Source organism: Vicia villosa, linkage group LG2, assembly GCF_029867415.1.
Source record: "Vicia villosa cultivar HV-30 ecotype Madison, WI linkage group LG2, Vvil1.0, whole genome shotgun sequence".
Lineage (NCBI taxonomy): Eukaryota > Viridiplantae > Streptophyta > Magnoliopsida > Fabales > Fabaceae > Vicia > Vicia villosa.
The window spans coordinates 137,075,936-137,091,448 of NC_081181.1; the positions used below are offsets into that span (position 1 = coordinate 137,075,936).

At 35.9% G+C, this 15,513-nt stretch overlaps 1 protein-coding gene across 1 annotated transcript; it reads right to left on the reverse strand.

Annotated features, from left to right (window-relative positions):
- Positions 1-207: 207 nt before the first annotated feature.
- Positions 208-2,454, reverse strand: LOC131650127 (uncharacterized). The gene is made up of 4 exons (XM_058919857.1): positions 1,495-2,454; positions 1,119-1,169; positions 871-966; positions 208-363 (listed from the first exon to the last, which is right to left on the reverse strand). The coding sequence occupies exons 1-4, from the start codon at positions 2,452-2,454 to the stop codon at positions 208-210; spliced, it is 1,263 nt and encodes a 420-aa protein (XP_058775840.1).
- Positions 2,455-15,513: the final 13,059 nt, after the last annotated feature.

The window sequence follows — 15,513 nt, forward strand, 5'->3', positions numbered from 1 at the left end:
CTTATACCATTAAAAATGAAGGTAATTCAAGTTCAATAATTAAAAGTAAAAAGTTATAGAATTTTTTTCCAACATAATCTCTAAGTGAGTTTCCATGACTCGTAAATCATTCAAACTAACTTTAAGCAGAACATGAAATAATGTTTGGAATGAATTAAAAAACACCAAAACAAAATAAAGTTCGGAGAGGCTACATGAAATCAATTATCAGTCCCTTTCATCCACATCTTCATTAACTCTTAGAGTTGTGTGCTTACAGATTGGGCAAATATTCTTCAGCAGCAACCATTGTTTAATGCATTCAAAATGATATATGTGTCTACAATCCAATCTTCCAGTGATATCCCCTTCCACATAGTCTTCCTAATAAACATAAAAATGATAGGTAGATTATGAGAAGTGAACACGTTCATGTATTAGAATTTTAAATTAATGTTAAACTTAATTTATTTTTTTAAGTATCTATAATACTTCATTGAAAAAAAAAAGATAAATTCTATTTTATGAAGTTAAGAAACATGTGGTTGGCCTCACTTGACAGATTGTGCAGGTTTCATTTTCTCTATTGGTTTCGTTTGGATTTGACACATGAATTTTTGTCTCAATATATGTGAGGATTTCCTCTTCAGTGAGCCCAGTCGCGACCCTCCCGATGTGTTCCACCATAGATAAAGCCAACTGTACATTAATGCAACTTATAATTTTTAATTGATTAATGTGTGTCAATTAATCAAAACTAAGCTCAAGTATTGTTTAACTTATTTAATTTTGAATCCGAACACGATGAATTATGACGAAAATACTAAATTGAGTAAGAAATATATAAAATAAATAATACATTGTACATTGATAAATATATATATTTTTTACCTCATATGGCCAATCATCTATACTATGTAGCATGTCGATACGTTCTTGAGAATCAAGAACGTTTAGCACAATAGAGTAATCTAGTATCAGCAAATCCTGTGTCACACATTTGTAAGATACTTGAAAATAAAGTGAAATATATGTTTCAAGTGACTTGGTATGATAATATTATAAAAATAATTTACTTATAAAAATAATTTATTTATAAAAAAAATATAAAAATGTATATTGTATGAAAATTTATTTACCTCTACCCGTACAGAACCACCATTCTGCAGATGTTGTAGGGTGCTAAAGACCTATTACATACATCACATACTCAAATATTTAAGTCATATTGTGCTGAGTCAATGCTAAGTTAATAAACATTATATTACCAACTAAGATAGATTTCTATGATAGATTTCTAACAACCTAATCATATCAATGCAACTAATACACTTTTATTATTTTCAATCAATTAGAGTATTAATGAAACTTCCATATGTGTGCATACATATATAGGTATTGTAAATAACGCCAAAATATTTGAAAATTAAGTATATTATTGACAATAAATTAATTGGCACTAATTATGAACCAAAATATTATTAATAAGTAATTAAGAAATTAGTGTGAAAGTACCTCATCCCTAAGTCTGTTTCTCTCGTTCATAAGTTCAGGAGAGGTTAAGGTGAGAATGTGATTATTATAGCGACGAAGATTCCCAGATCTAGACAATGTTGTACCAGTCACCATGTGATTATCAAATTCTTCAGCAGTATTGAACATTGATCCATGAGGAGGTGGAGAAGGGTTTACGCGGTAACTAATTGTTGAAGGATCGGAAGGAGGTTGTGGTTGTCGTGGTACAGAACTATTAGACTGCACATGAGCAATAGATGGAGTGAAAAATTGACTCACATGATCTTCAGGTAAATGCCTTACATGTTGTTGAGCATTAGTGCTATGAACAAATGTATCATCAATTCCCTGTTGATTAGAATCAAATAAATCCAAATTGTTGTTATTGTTGTAGTTGTTATTGCTGTTGTTATAAACACTAAACCCCCTACCTAGACTTTGAGAGGACGAAGATGAGCCCACTTCAAAAGACATGAAATTATTATTGTTCACACTTTCTTGTTGAAAAGTATGAGGAGGAGGATTTGTGCGTCTTCTTGAAGTTCCACCAACTTGTGAACCTTGATTTGAACTCTCTCCTCTTACAAAATTTGGTAATCTACTTCTGGAAGTAGGAGCTAAAGTTAGAGATGAACCATAGAGTCTCGGTGGAGACGAGTTGGAAGAAGGAGAAGTCTGATTATCATTATAATTACTGATATTGATGGGTGTTGGAATTACCATAGTAGAATGATAATGATTATCAATAGTAGCTTGACTATTCGTAATGTATGAGTGAAGAGGATTGTTTTGCATGATATTATCAAGTACGACTTGATGATTGGTCCCAAATGATCTTGTGTGATTGTTAAAAGCAAGAGAAGGAAGAGAATAGGAGGCCATCAGATATCTTGGATCCCTAACATCACGAGTTGGACTCTCGTCTTCATTCCAATTTGTTAAACGGAATTGATGACCCATTCTTACAAGCTTCTTAACTGCATACATATCATAAACAACAATAACTGTATTACCGATGCACTAATTTGTAGATATTGACAATAATATAAAAAAATTGAAGTGATTATTGGTTACGTAAATAAAAGTATTGCGTCGGGGTAATTGAAATTCATATATTCATATATAGAGAGAATTACATCTACCAATGTTTGATCTGAACAAATACTAGATCCGACCCAACATAATCGGGCTAAGAATAAAAAAAAGACAGCAAAAAGAAAAACAGTAGCCTTAAGAAGCCGACAAACTCATATACAAAACACAACTTCCAAGAAAAACTTCCATAACAATACAGCTAGAACCCAACCACAAATAATACCAATAAACTATTAATTGAAACATTCTAAAACGTGAAAATAAATTAGATAGATTTTTACTAAATACTCAAAGTAGTCAAACAAAATACTGAAACACAGCCAACCACTAGAACGTTATTTTCATAATATTCTCTAACGTTTATATTAGGATTAGAATGAATATTTTATGAAAAATGACATGCGACTTGATTTAGAAATTGTGTAATCTATTTTTTTTTAAATTGAAATTAATTTTTTCAAATTAAAATTTCTATTTTTTTTATTATCTATATAAATATTTAAGTTAATAAAAAATTTATTTTATTTTAGAAGTTTCTTATTATAAAATAAAATATTTTTTCAATACCTAAAATAACTGTTTGACCCGTTTAACTCTTGTCAACCCTCCCAACATTCACTCAGTTTGTCAAAAAATGTCACAAAATAATTACAAAATAAATATTTTTAAAAAGTTATATCATTTCACTAAAAAAAGTTTAAATCCTAAGGGATTTTTGCACATATGTAAGATTTTTTTTTTAAGCAAGAAATTCATTGATGAAAGAGAATCCAAGTTCTCAACTGAACTTACAAAAAAAGAAAAGCGGGCGACAAACAAAATACCCCGAGAAGAAAATATCACATACATAGAATTCTGATCATGCAATATATCGTGTAAATAAAATAAATAAAAATATTAACTTTATTTTCACAAAGTTAAAACACAAATTTTAGAACATCGAAACCAAAACTATAAACAAACAAAAAAAATCATAGATAATACTTTATATTATAGAATTTATAGACAAAAATAAATAAAATTGATAACTAACCAACCACTTAATTGATGAAAATCAAACACTGAGAGGCATAACAAAACACATACATAAATAGAGAAGATTAAGAAAAATAAATTGAAAAGATGTTTACATAAATCAGATTAATTATATACATGAAAATGAAAAGGAGAGTTAACAATATATACCTCAGTGGAAACGAAAAGTTATGAAACAAGAAGTTGATAATTGCTACTACTCAATATCACACTTTCTGTTACTCTTTTCAATCTAAAAAGATATTAAAGAGAGCTTCAATTTATAGGGAGAATATGAAAGTCTATATTTGGTAGTATATTTTATTTTATTTTAGTTTTATATAATAATGCATTGTGATTGACTAAATGCTGACCAATTTTACAATGCATCCCCCATGGCACAATCTGTTTTAAAATTTCTCATAAATAAAAATGGAAATACATACCATTACTGTTTTATCATTATCTTTTTTCTTCTTTTTCTTTTTTTCTTTTTAAGTATTGGTATAGTCCTAAATTCTTATCTTATTGAAAAATCTTATCAGGTAAATTTTTTTATTTCCTCAATTATAAATAGCGACAGATGCAGGAAATATAAATTATGGAAGCAATGCAATAATCAATATAAATTTACAATGTTAAAAATATAATTTGAGAAAAAATTATATAAAACAACAAGTTTGTAAAATTAAAATTATAAAAAATGTATATTATTTTTTTCAATAAAATTTTGTGCTGTAAAGAATTACTCAAACATATATATTATTAAATAAATCTTTAGGATCAAATAATAATTACATTGTATAAATAAATTGAACATTTTTAACAATTTTATAAAATAGTAATTTACAATAAGTTTTTAAAAAATTATTGTATAAATATATTATTATATTATTTTATAATAAAAATGATCCATTGAATTTTAAATAAAAATATAAATAATCTATTGAAATTTTAGAATACATTGGATGAATTGAATCCATTCATAACTTTAAATTGTTGGATTGAATCCATTGATGACTTTAAATTGATGGGTTGGATTCAATCCAATACCTAATTTTTTATATAATTGATAAATTAGATAGATTATTTAGTAGATGAAATGAATTGATAATTGCTTAATGAATCAATAGTCACCCTCATTAAGAGTGAGAATAGGGCAAAACTACTTACATATGCCTATGACATGGCCTATTTAAACATGACATATTTTTCAAAAAGACAGTCTGTTTAATTAAATAGACTATTGTTACATTATTAAAAAAACTTACAAAGCCTAATGAACTCCTTATATATGCATAAACTTAATAAAAAATATTTAAAATGAAAAATGAAAATATTCAAACATATTTTAATATGATTGTTTTTGTGAAATGTTTGACATTGGGATCTTTTTATATTTTATTATCTAACATCTTAAAGCATTGTAAAATGATAAATTTAGGAGTAATTTAGAAATAAAGCCATGATGTTTTTATAAGTAAAAGCATTGTATTTAAGCGAGCAGGTACTCAACCTTAATGCAATAAGGTACTAGAGTGGTGTCGCGAATCCTACATCTTCGGTTTAAATTCCTGGCTTTAGGGCTCAGGGACCTTGGTGAGAAGATTCAATTGATACTGTTTTAGGGTCTCAGGGACCAACGTCGTTTTAGTGCTCTGCAGGTCATCTTTCTTCTTCTCCTTTTCGTTTTGTGACCTTTTTGTGTCTGTGGTTACATATTTGGAGCGGTGTTTTCTTTCTTCGGTGTCTGGGGTTCCCGTTGGTGGTTTTTTTTGCTTTAGGGTAAATCACGACTGGTGTTAGGCGGTGTCTGGTGTGATTACTTTGGGAACGTATCGTAGATCTGTTCAGCAAGATGATGGGTGGAAGCAGGTGCCGCGGTTTCGTCAATCAGTTAGGACCTCCTTTCGGTGGGATGTCTTCCCGTTGGGGGGAAGATTCAGCAATCGTCCTGTATTAGCTAAAGAGGTGACTTCCTTCTACGTCTCCGAATTTCCAGACACCTCCTCAGCGAAGGATTTGTTTGAGCTATTCGGGTGTATAGGGAGTGTGGTTGAGGTGGCTATAGCGCCTAGAAGGAACAGTTTCGGCAAGCGGTTCGGCTTCGCAAGGTTCGTGGAGGTCGAAGATGGACGAATGCTCGCGGTCAAACTAGACAATGTTGTTATTGGGGAGAAGAAACTACACGTTAATCTTCCACGATTTGAGAGGAAGCAGGGAGGTTTCTCAAGAAATCCTGTGAAGCCTGTGAAGCCTTTTTTCCCGCACAGAGGAGGTGATTTCAACAGAGTGGGGTGTGTGAAACCGTTAGTTCATTCCTTTGTCAACGTTGTTAAGGGCAATCCAAACAACGATAAGTTGAAAGGTGGGGAGGGCAATACGATTAAGGAACTTCTTTTTAATTCTCCGGAGGATATCAAAAGCAGACTAGACAAAGCGTATGTTGGGAAAGTGTCGGTGCCGGGAACAGCGTACAATATCCAAACTTATATGGAGATGGAAGGGGTATTTGCTGTTAAAGTTTCTCCGATGGGTGGGAATGTGTGCCTTCTCGAAGAATCGGAGGAAGGATTCATTCATGACTTGGTCGGTGAGGGGCAGGATTGGTGGAAGAATTGGTTTTGTGATGTCAAGAAGTGGGAGGCGGGTATGATTGAGGATCACAGAGAAGTGTGGCTGAGAATTTACGGCATTCCGGTACACGCTTGGAACGCGAAGTTCTTTGTCTCTTTGGCTGAATCGTTGGGAACATTCGTTTGTATTGATGAGAGGACGTCTAAAGGTCTCAACTTTGACGTAGCAAGGATTTTGGTCAAAGTTCAGCTGTCGTTTTTGGCCCCTCAATCGCTTACGGTAATTATCGATGGTAAGCGGTTCTGTTTAACTATTAGGGAGGAACGGTGGGGTCTGCCCTTCGTTGCTGCAGCCAATGATAAAGCTCCATCTACTTATGTTTCCTCCTCTGATTCGGAGGATCGACTCTATGGTGATGAGAATTTTCAGAATGATCTCTTGTCGGCGGACGGGTCGGAGGAGAGTATTTCTCAATTCTCAACCAGGGTGATTAGGGAGGTTGCTGTGAGTAAATCAAAAGAACTAGGAGACGCTGTTCCGAGAGATAACAAGGCCCTGTTTGACGGTGGTGCGAGACAAAGTGGAAGCTCGGAAGGTGGTGTGGAAAGAACAGTTTCGGGGGAGTTTGATGATGCAGTTCAGAAGGCACGCCAGGCTCGCGGTAATCTCAACATCACCGCTGCTAGCAATTTTGGTGATTCGAACACTGCTGCTCCGCCCCAGTTCTCTGAACCGATGACTGGGTGTTCTGGTACAGAAATATTTCCCAGCAAGGTGACTAGCTCTTCTCCCAGCAAGGTTTCATGTTCTTTGACTAAGGATGAGGCAACAGCTAAAATCAATTTTAAGAAAAAGCTGAGATTGAAATTGATTAACGAGAGGGTGGGGAGGAAGAAAAACAGGAAGGGTATTAAGGAGGGGGCGGTTCAGGAGGTTAGTGGAGCATATTTTAATGGCCCGATTTTGAATCCTATCAATATCTCGGAGGGGACAACGAATTTGGTGGTAAATGGTGACAATTCTATTTGTTACGGGGAACAAAATGAAGAATCGGATATTGGGAGAAATAATGAGAGGCAATGGAAGTTAATGGAGGTAGACATCGGGGGCAAGCTTTGTTCGGCTATTGTAGCTCTTGGGGTGGTTGACTCGAAGGGGAGGGAAAATCTTTTGAACAAGATAGTTTCTTTGGAGAGAGGGGAGACAAGGAAGGAGAGCAAAGAAGGTGAACAATGATTATAGGATCATTGAATATTAGGGGGGGAGCGAATGCGCTCAAAAGAAGGAGGATTGGCGCTATAATTAAAAAAGGTAATGCGGATGTTTTTTTTATTCAAGAAACTAAGATTGTAAACATGGAGGGAGGTTTGGCCAAGTCTTTTTGGTACCATTCGGAGGTGGATTTTTCTTTTTCCAATTCGGTTGGTAGATCGGGTGGTTTGATCATTTTGTGGAATAATAAAGTGGAGGTCATTAATAGTTTTAGAGGAGAAGGTTATTTAGGAATAAAAGCTTGTTGGGAGAATAAGTTTTATTACTTATTTAACGTTTATTCTTCTTGTCTTGTGAACAAAAAGATTGAGTTATGGAAGAAGTTGCTTGAGCTAAAGGAGGATTATAAGGATGGGGATTGGATCATTGGAGGGGATTTCAATGCGATAAAAAATCATAGAGAAAGGAAAGGCCGCGGGTTGCATGTGAATAAAAGAGAGATGGAGCTTTTTTCGGAATTCATTGAGAAAAGCAATTTGGTGGATTTACCTTGCAAAGGGAAGAAATTTTCTTGGTTTAGCGGTGATGGAAAGGCGATGAGTAGAATTGATCGTTTCATTGTTTCCAACGATGTTGTGTCTAGATGGGAGGTTATGGGTCAACTCATCGGGGATAGGGATATCTCGGATCATTGCCCAATTTGGATCATAAAGGACCATAAGAATTGGGGTCCTAAGCCATTTAAGTTCAATAATGAATGGTTTAGTGTTGATTCCTTTATTCCTTTTGTGGAGAAAGAATGGAAAAGCCTTAAGGTGGAGGGTCGTGGAGATTTTGTGCTAAAAGAAAAGCTCAAGTTATTAAAAGAGAAATTGAAAGCTTGGAATAAAGATGTGTTTGGTAGAATTGATTTGGATATGGAGGATGGGGTTAATAAGTTGAATGTGGCCGATGAGGTTTTGGCTTCCGATGATGTTTTCGACTTTGATAGTATCTTGGTGGGTAGGAAGGAAGCTTGTGGTAATTTTTGGAAGAATTTACGGATAAAAGAAAATATGTTACTCCAAAAGTCGAGATTGAGTTGGATTAGAGAGGGAGATTCCAATAGTAAATTTTTTCACAAGATGTTGAAACAAAGAAGAAGTATCAATCATATCGGTCCTATTATTTCTTCGGGTGGTGTGGTGGAATCGGTGGATGATGTTAGGGAGAAGGTTTTCAAGCATTTTGAGGAGAAATTTGTCGAACCGGAGTTTTCTAGACCTTTCTTAGAGGGTATTCCTTTCAAGACTCTTAGCAAGGAAGAGGCGGATTGTTTGGAGAAACCTTTTCTTCACGATGAGATTAAAGAGGCGGTTTGGGAGTGTGGTGGAGACAAAAGCCCGGGTCCGGACGGGTATTCTTTTCTCTTTTTTAAAAGATGTTGGTTCTTTTTAAAAGAAGAATTTTTTAATTTTTTTGACTACTTTTTTGGTGGGAATAATTTGTCTAAGGCTATCACTTCTTCCTTCCTAACTCTTATCCCTAAGAAACACAATCCTTTGGGTTTGGATGATTATAGGCCTATTTGCTTGGTGGGGTGTATTTATAAAGTGGCGGCTGAGCTTTTGGCGGGGAGACTCAAAAAGGTGTTGAATTCTATTATTTCTTCTAGACAAACCGCGTTTGTTCCCGGAAGACTTTTGCTTGACGGGGTGCTTGTAGCGAATGAGGTGGTTGATTATGCAAAGAAGGAGGGAGTTAAGTGCTCTCTTTTCAAAGTTGATTTCGAAAAGGCCTATGATAAGGTGAGTTGGTCTTTTCTCCGGTTTATGTTCAAAGTTTTGGGATTTGGAAATAGATGGAGGAAATGGATGGAATTATTGGTGTTTAAAAGTGACATGTCGGTGTTGGTGAACGGGAGTCCTTCGAGAGAATTTGGTGTGTTTAGAGGGTTGAGACAAGGAGACCCTCTTTCCCCTTTCCTCTTTGTTTTGGTTGCGGAAGCGCTCACGGCTCTAGTAAGTAAATCTATAGAGTTAGAGGAATATCAAAGGTTTGTCATCAAAGGTAATAGTAGGGTGGATATCCTTCAATTTGCGGATGACACTTTATTGGTGGGCGATGGTAGTTGGAAGCATATTCGAGCTATTAAGGTAGTTCTTAGAGCCTTTGAACTTGTTTCGGGTCTTGGGATTAATTACCATAAGAGTAAGTTAATTGGCATTAATCTTAGTCCTCATTTCTTGGAAGCGGCATCCCACTTTTTATCTTGTAAGGTGGAGGATAGCAAGTTTAATTTCCTTGGTATTCCGATTGGGTCGAATCCAAGGGCGGAATCTACTTGGGAACCGCTCTTAATCAAGATTAAAGCTAGATTGGATGGTTGGACTAATCGCTTCTTGAATTTAGGCGGTAGGATCACTCTTTTGAAATCGGTGCTTACCCCCCTCACCATTTTCACTATGTCTTTTTATAAAATGCCGGCGAAGGTGGTGAAGAAATTTAATAGCTTGCAAAGTAAATTTCTTTGGGGAGGATTAGAGGAGAAAAAAAAATCCATTGGGTGCGGTGGAAAGATGTTTGTCTTCCCATGGACAAAGGCGGGTTAGGAATAAAGGACATTGCTTTATTCAATATTTCTCTTCTCAACAAATGGAGGTGGCGGATTCTTCAAGGTCGGAGCTCTCTTTGGATGGATGTTTTGAAAGGCCGATACGGCGATTTATCATCCACTTTATTGATCAATAGTAAGGTTAGTAATCCTCCTTCCTTTCTCCGAAATTTTTCTTCATCTTCTTCTACTTCTTCTTCTTCTATTTGGTGGAGGGATTTGGTTAAAATTAATTCTTTGTGTCATACGGATCCGATGGTTGACAAGGTTAATTTTAATGTTCATAACGGGTTCCACACACCGTTTTGGGAAACCGCTTGGCTAGAAGGGATATTTTTGAAAGAAGAGTTTCCGGATTTATACTTAAATTCCACTTTGAAGGGTGTTTCGGTGGCGGGTATGGGGGGGTGGATGCAAGATTCGTGGTGTTGGGGTGATTTTGGTTTAAGGTTGGAAGACAATATTGTAGAAGCGGAGTTGGTTAGGTTGAAGGACCGTGTGGAAACTTTTAACGGGTGGAGACATGGGTGTGATTCCGTTACTTGGACCGAAGGCTCGTCTTTGGACTTTTCGGTTTCATCTTGCTATAATTTTTACTTGAAGTATCAAATCCCGTACGGTCCTCCAAATGTTAATGATGGTGCTTTTGGTATTTTGTGGAAAGCGGAAGTTCCGTTCAAAATCAAGGCTTTTTGTTGGAGACTATTCCTCGATAGGCTTCCAATGATTGATGGTTTGGTTAGTAGAGGTATACATTTTCCCGTGGATGAAACTTTTTGTGTGTTATGTGGTAAAGTCTCGGAAAATAGAGATCACTTCTTTTTTGGTTGTTTGGTGGGTACAAAGATATGGAATGACATAGCTTATTGGATTGGTAAAGAGGGAATGTTGGAAAATAAGTGTTTACCGCATTTTATGGAGTGGCACTTGTTTTTCCGCTCTTGTAGGATTAGAGATAGTAAATTGGATGTCGTGTGGCTTGCCACCGTTTGGTCTTTTTGGTTAATTAGGAATGGTGTCCGCTTTAGGAAGGAAGCTTGGAGCATAAACAATACCGTTTGGAACATTAAGTTCTTGGTTTGGAAATGGTCTTTTTGTGGAGAGATTACTCATCCCAACTATTCTTTTTACGATTTTAGTAAGGATCCGCTCCTTTTTCTTTCGTAGGGGTATTTGGTGTGTAATTTTTCTTTTTGTCGACCTTTCCCGCTCTCTCTTTGTAATCGGGTTGGAGAACCCTTAGTTCTCCGTTTAATATTATTTCTTGATTACAAAAAAAAAACAAGAAAACTACATCAAAGTCTCGATAGAATTTGACATTCAAACAAATTTAGGATTTGTAAGCTAAGTGGTCTAGCACTAAGTTAATCCCAAAGCTAAGGACTTCGCCACAAGAACAAACTCACGACTCCCTTTCATTTCCCCGTTAAACAACATATCGTTTTTGAATAACCAAATAACCTTCACAACATATAATCAAATGAGAATCCTATAGTTTTTATCTGGCTTTCCCCTCATTGGAAAATTAAATAACAGTAAAGGATACGAAATCTCTAGAGCAAGCAAAAATTATTCACTCCTAGCCAATCCATATTTATGGACCAAACCTCAACAACAAGACAATCAATATTGAGATCAAAGTGAGACTCCTCGTGGTCAAAGCATATCCGACATACTAGATTATGAATGCCTGAAATGACTCCCCTCTTAGAAAGCTCATCCGTCCTTTGGGGCCCTAGAAGGAGAACCCTCCATGCGAAAACTTGAAAATTTAAATTCTAAACAGACTTCAAGGTTGAAGTTCTACAGAAGATTCTTCTCCACACACGAATACCACATGTCGTATGCTGATTGTACCGAAAAAACAGCAGAGGCACTCAACCATACAAACATGTCTGACACCACAATGACTGAAGCTAAATTTTGCAGAATGACGGTAAGAATGTTGCGTTGCGATGCTGCAATATCTTTAAAGACTCGGTATTTATGCAAAATATCCATTTCAAATTATCACAGAACCAAGGTCTTCAATATCTTAGCTTCCAAGAATATCTCCTTTTTTTTTGTAATCAAATTGTATTGAGAAAGAACAAAAGTTCAAAACACGATTACCAAAGATGGCCGAAACGCAAGCAACCAAAAGGAAAATTACACATCAAATAGATTCTAAGATAAGTTTAGCAAAGGGTTTTTGCTAAAATCATAGAAATTGTAATTGGAATGGGTAATTTTCCCTATATAGGAACACCTCCAGAGCAATTCTTTGCAATTCCAAGAAACATCTCTAGCATTCCACTCGCCATCCTTGAAAAAAATATCATTCCTTCAAATCCAAAGAGACCATAAAACGGCTAGCCAAACACTCCCCTCCTTACCTTTTTTGAATTTCAAATAGCGGCACGAATCACTCCAAGAAAGAAAACTTTCTTTAAAATGATGTTATTTTTTGTTTCTTTCTTCTTGGGCCGAATTTTTGGAAGCTTATTAAGCCATTTTAAAATGGGGCAAGAGGAAGGAGGCCCACTTAACCCTTCCAGATTTTTGAAAACCAATTTCTTCTTTTTATATTTTGTTGCCAACGGATCACACTTTTCCGTCTCTGCAGCTTTGTCTTCTCCTGCTTCAAACTGTGGGACCAAAGATAAAATCGGTGTGTCTTTGACCAAGGTGTCACTAGAAGAAGTAGATATAGGATCAAAGATAAAATCAGCCACAATCATATCTTTTTTGTGTAACCTGCTCTTTGTTTCAACAACTTTCAATAATTCTGCATCAAAAGAAGATATATTTCTGCATCTATTCAAACTTTTGCCTCTGCTATCCTCTGCACCTACATCTCATTTCCCATCCAAATCGTTTTTCATCAAAAAAGGAACTTCCGACTCACCTGTCCCATTCTCCTTCCTTCCCCCACTGTTTGCACTATTATCGTCGGAAACATAGTTACCATCCCCTATGCTATCTTCTTCCTGTTTACGGTGATTTCCGGTAAACAACCGCTAGTCCTCCAAACTATAAAATATGCTTTGGTTATTCGCAGGATATACTAGATTGAGCCTAGGACATAGTCAAACAATTGTCTTTCGATATGATTTGGTTCATGTTTGTTTGTTCTCACTTCAAGAAAACTTGTTTGTGATAAGATCGTATGGCTATTCACTCGAAACAACACTTGTTATACATGTTAATATGACTTTCGACAAAGAAAACATAAATAAAAGCGTGTAAATTGCAGAAATGTAAAGTGCAAGAATGTAACGTGCTAGAATGTTAAATGCAGAAATGTAAAGTTACTTCGAAATGAAAGTTAAACGATGAAAATAAAGGAATTGAAAAGATACTTGAATAAAGAAAGATACAAATGTATTTAAAATGGTGTTGGTGTCATACGTACATTTCTCAGCGAACTCGTTCTCTAAACACTTGATACTTGAGTGATTTGTGAGTGATTTGTACAAAATGAACACAGAATCCTAACATTAAGACCCTTATTTATACTAATTTCGACCCTAACGGTCCTACACTAATCTGATGCCACGTTGCTCACAAGAATCCCTGGGATGCCATCTGTCTTTGTTCGGTTACACAGACTACTTCGAAATTCAAATCCTCCCGCCTGAATCCTCTTTCGACGCGTGGCAACGTGATCAGAACCGAGAATGTCACGAAAACACGTTAAGCTTCAGTACCCTTCGTATTTCGCAAAAAACGTTTAAGTCTTAAAGATAATTCACTTCGAATTAGCTCCGATTCTAACCATCTTCACTCCAACTTAACAACATCCTCGTAACATGGCCATCAGTAGCCATTTTTAAACTCAGAAATGGTCATCAGTAACCATCTTTCTTCAAATCATAATCCTTCAAAGAATATTTCCTCAAAACGAAATCTCCAGCCAACAAATTGCCCCCAACAAATGCCTGTTTCGAAAACAAGAGAAATAGGCGTTTCTTGTTATCATGAGATTTCGTTTTACTCACTTTTTAGAGTTCCAAGACAACTGACTAACGTCATAATCATTTATGACTCCACTTTCAAAATGTCTTGTCATTTTCAAAAATATCTTCTCAGAACTTACATTCCCATGTTCTGTCATTACTTCATGATCATTACTCCTATATATTAGGAGTAAGGCTAATAACTGTTCGACCGCCGTTGAATTAAATCAACGCCTGCCGCGTGTCTTTTGACTTTTACCCAAAAGATTTGAAAGGGTTTCCGTTAAACCTTTAAATACTTGAACTTCTACCCTCACATAACTTTCACTTCTATTCTCATGCGTTCATCATAGAAAAGAAAATCCTCTTTGGTCTCGTTTAACTCATTTCTTAAATCAAATTTACTCATGGCGTCTTCTTCAAATGCTCTTCAACCTATTCAAAAACTTCAAAATCCTACACCGATAGGGAATCAAGAACACATTTCAGACCCAAATGCTGCAGAGGCGCGTGCTATCTACGCTTCTCAAGTAATCATTCCTTTTGAACTCTTTGGAAAAACTCACGCTTTCATGGGTTCTTTACCGGGAGGAAATAACCCCTCTTTGAGTAAATTTTTTCCTGCTTATTATAAAACTAGACCTTTAGTTAGCAAGAATAAGATAGACGAAGATGGTCATCCAATCTTAGCTGATCCTGACAAAGCGGAAGAAACCTCGACTGAAACTTCTCCGGTCTTAGAGAAAATTAGGTTAAACTATGTAACCAATTTCGTGAAAGTCTTTAGGTCCATCCCTTTAGCAAAAGATCCTAAATTGTATTACGCTTGGCTAGCTAAAGTGGAAAAGCAAAAAGCTTCATTTTGGAAAGAATTAGGGATTTATGACCTAATTCAGTTATCTAAAACAGGTTTAGAGTATAACCAAACCATGCTTGTAGCGTCAGTACATTTCTGGGATGCTTCTCACAATACTTTCCACCTTCCTTGCGGAATGATCACTCCTACTCTTTTCGATATAGCTGCCATTACCGGGCTTCGACCAACTGGGGAACTCTTCGACCCCAACTTCATGGATACTGATACCATCCAGTTCAATGAGGGAACAGTCACCTAGACTGCTTTCATTCAAAGGTACCATGTTCAAACCACTATGGAAGTCACTGATGAAGAACACATTGCATTTCTAGCACTCTGGCTTTCGAGATGCGTCTTTTGTTCTAGGTCTATCCAAGTAGCAAAGAGATATCTCTGTATGGATAACCAGATAAATGCCGGAAAAAAAGCTAAACTTAAGCCAATTAATTCTAGGATTTCTCTACAAAAACCTTGGTGAAGCAACAGATCTCGTCAAAAACTATAAGACAGGATCCCTTCTTTTTGCTGGTCCTTTCTGGTTGTTGCAACTATGGCTTAATGCCACTTTTGAGGCTCACCTCCAATACAAAGGTGTTGTGGATGAAGAAAACACAACTATAAAGAATCGAACAGTGGAAGGAACCAGATTAGCTTACCTAACTCCAAAAGAAGAAACGGGAAAACTTCATGAAACCTTCTTAGCGTATGTGATGATGTTCGCTAAACGTTACCAG

What these genes read in the sequence shown, in the direction of transcription:
- LOC131650127 (XM_058919857.1), bottom strand. Translation starts at nt 2,454, where the DNA reads ATGGGTCATCAATTCCGTTTAACAAATTGGAATGAAGACGAGAGTCCA. An exon ending in GAAACAGACTTAGGGATGAG is followed by an intron (nt 1,170 to 1,494) that starts GTACTTTCACAC and finishes TGTATGTAATAG; the next exon opens with GTCTTTAGCACCCTACAACA. An exon ending in GTGGTTCTGTACGGGTAGAG is followed by an intron (nt 967 to 1,118) that starts GTAAATAAATTT and finishes TGTGTGACACAG; the next exon opens with GATTTGCTGATACTAGATTA.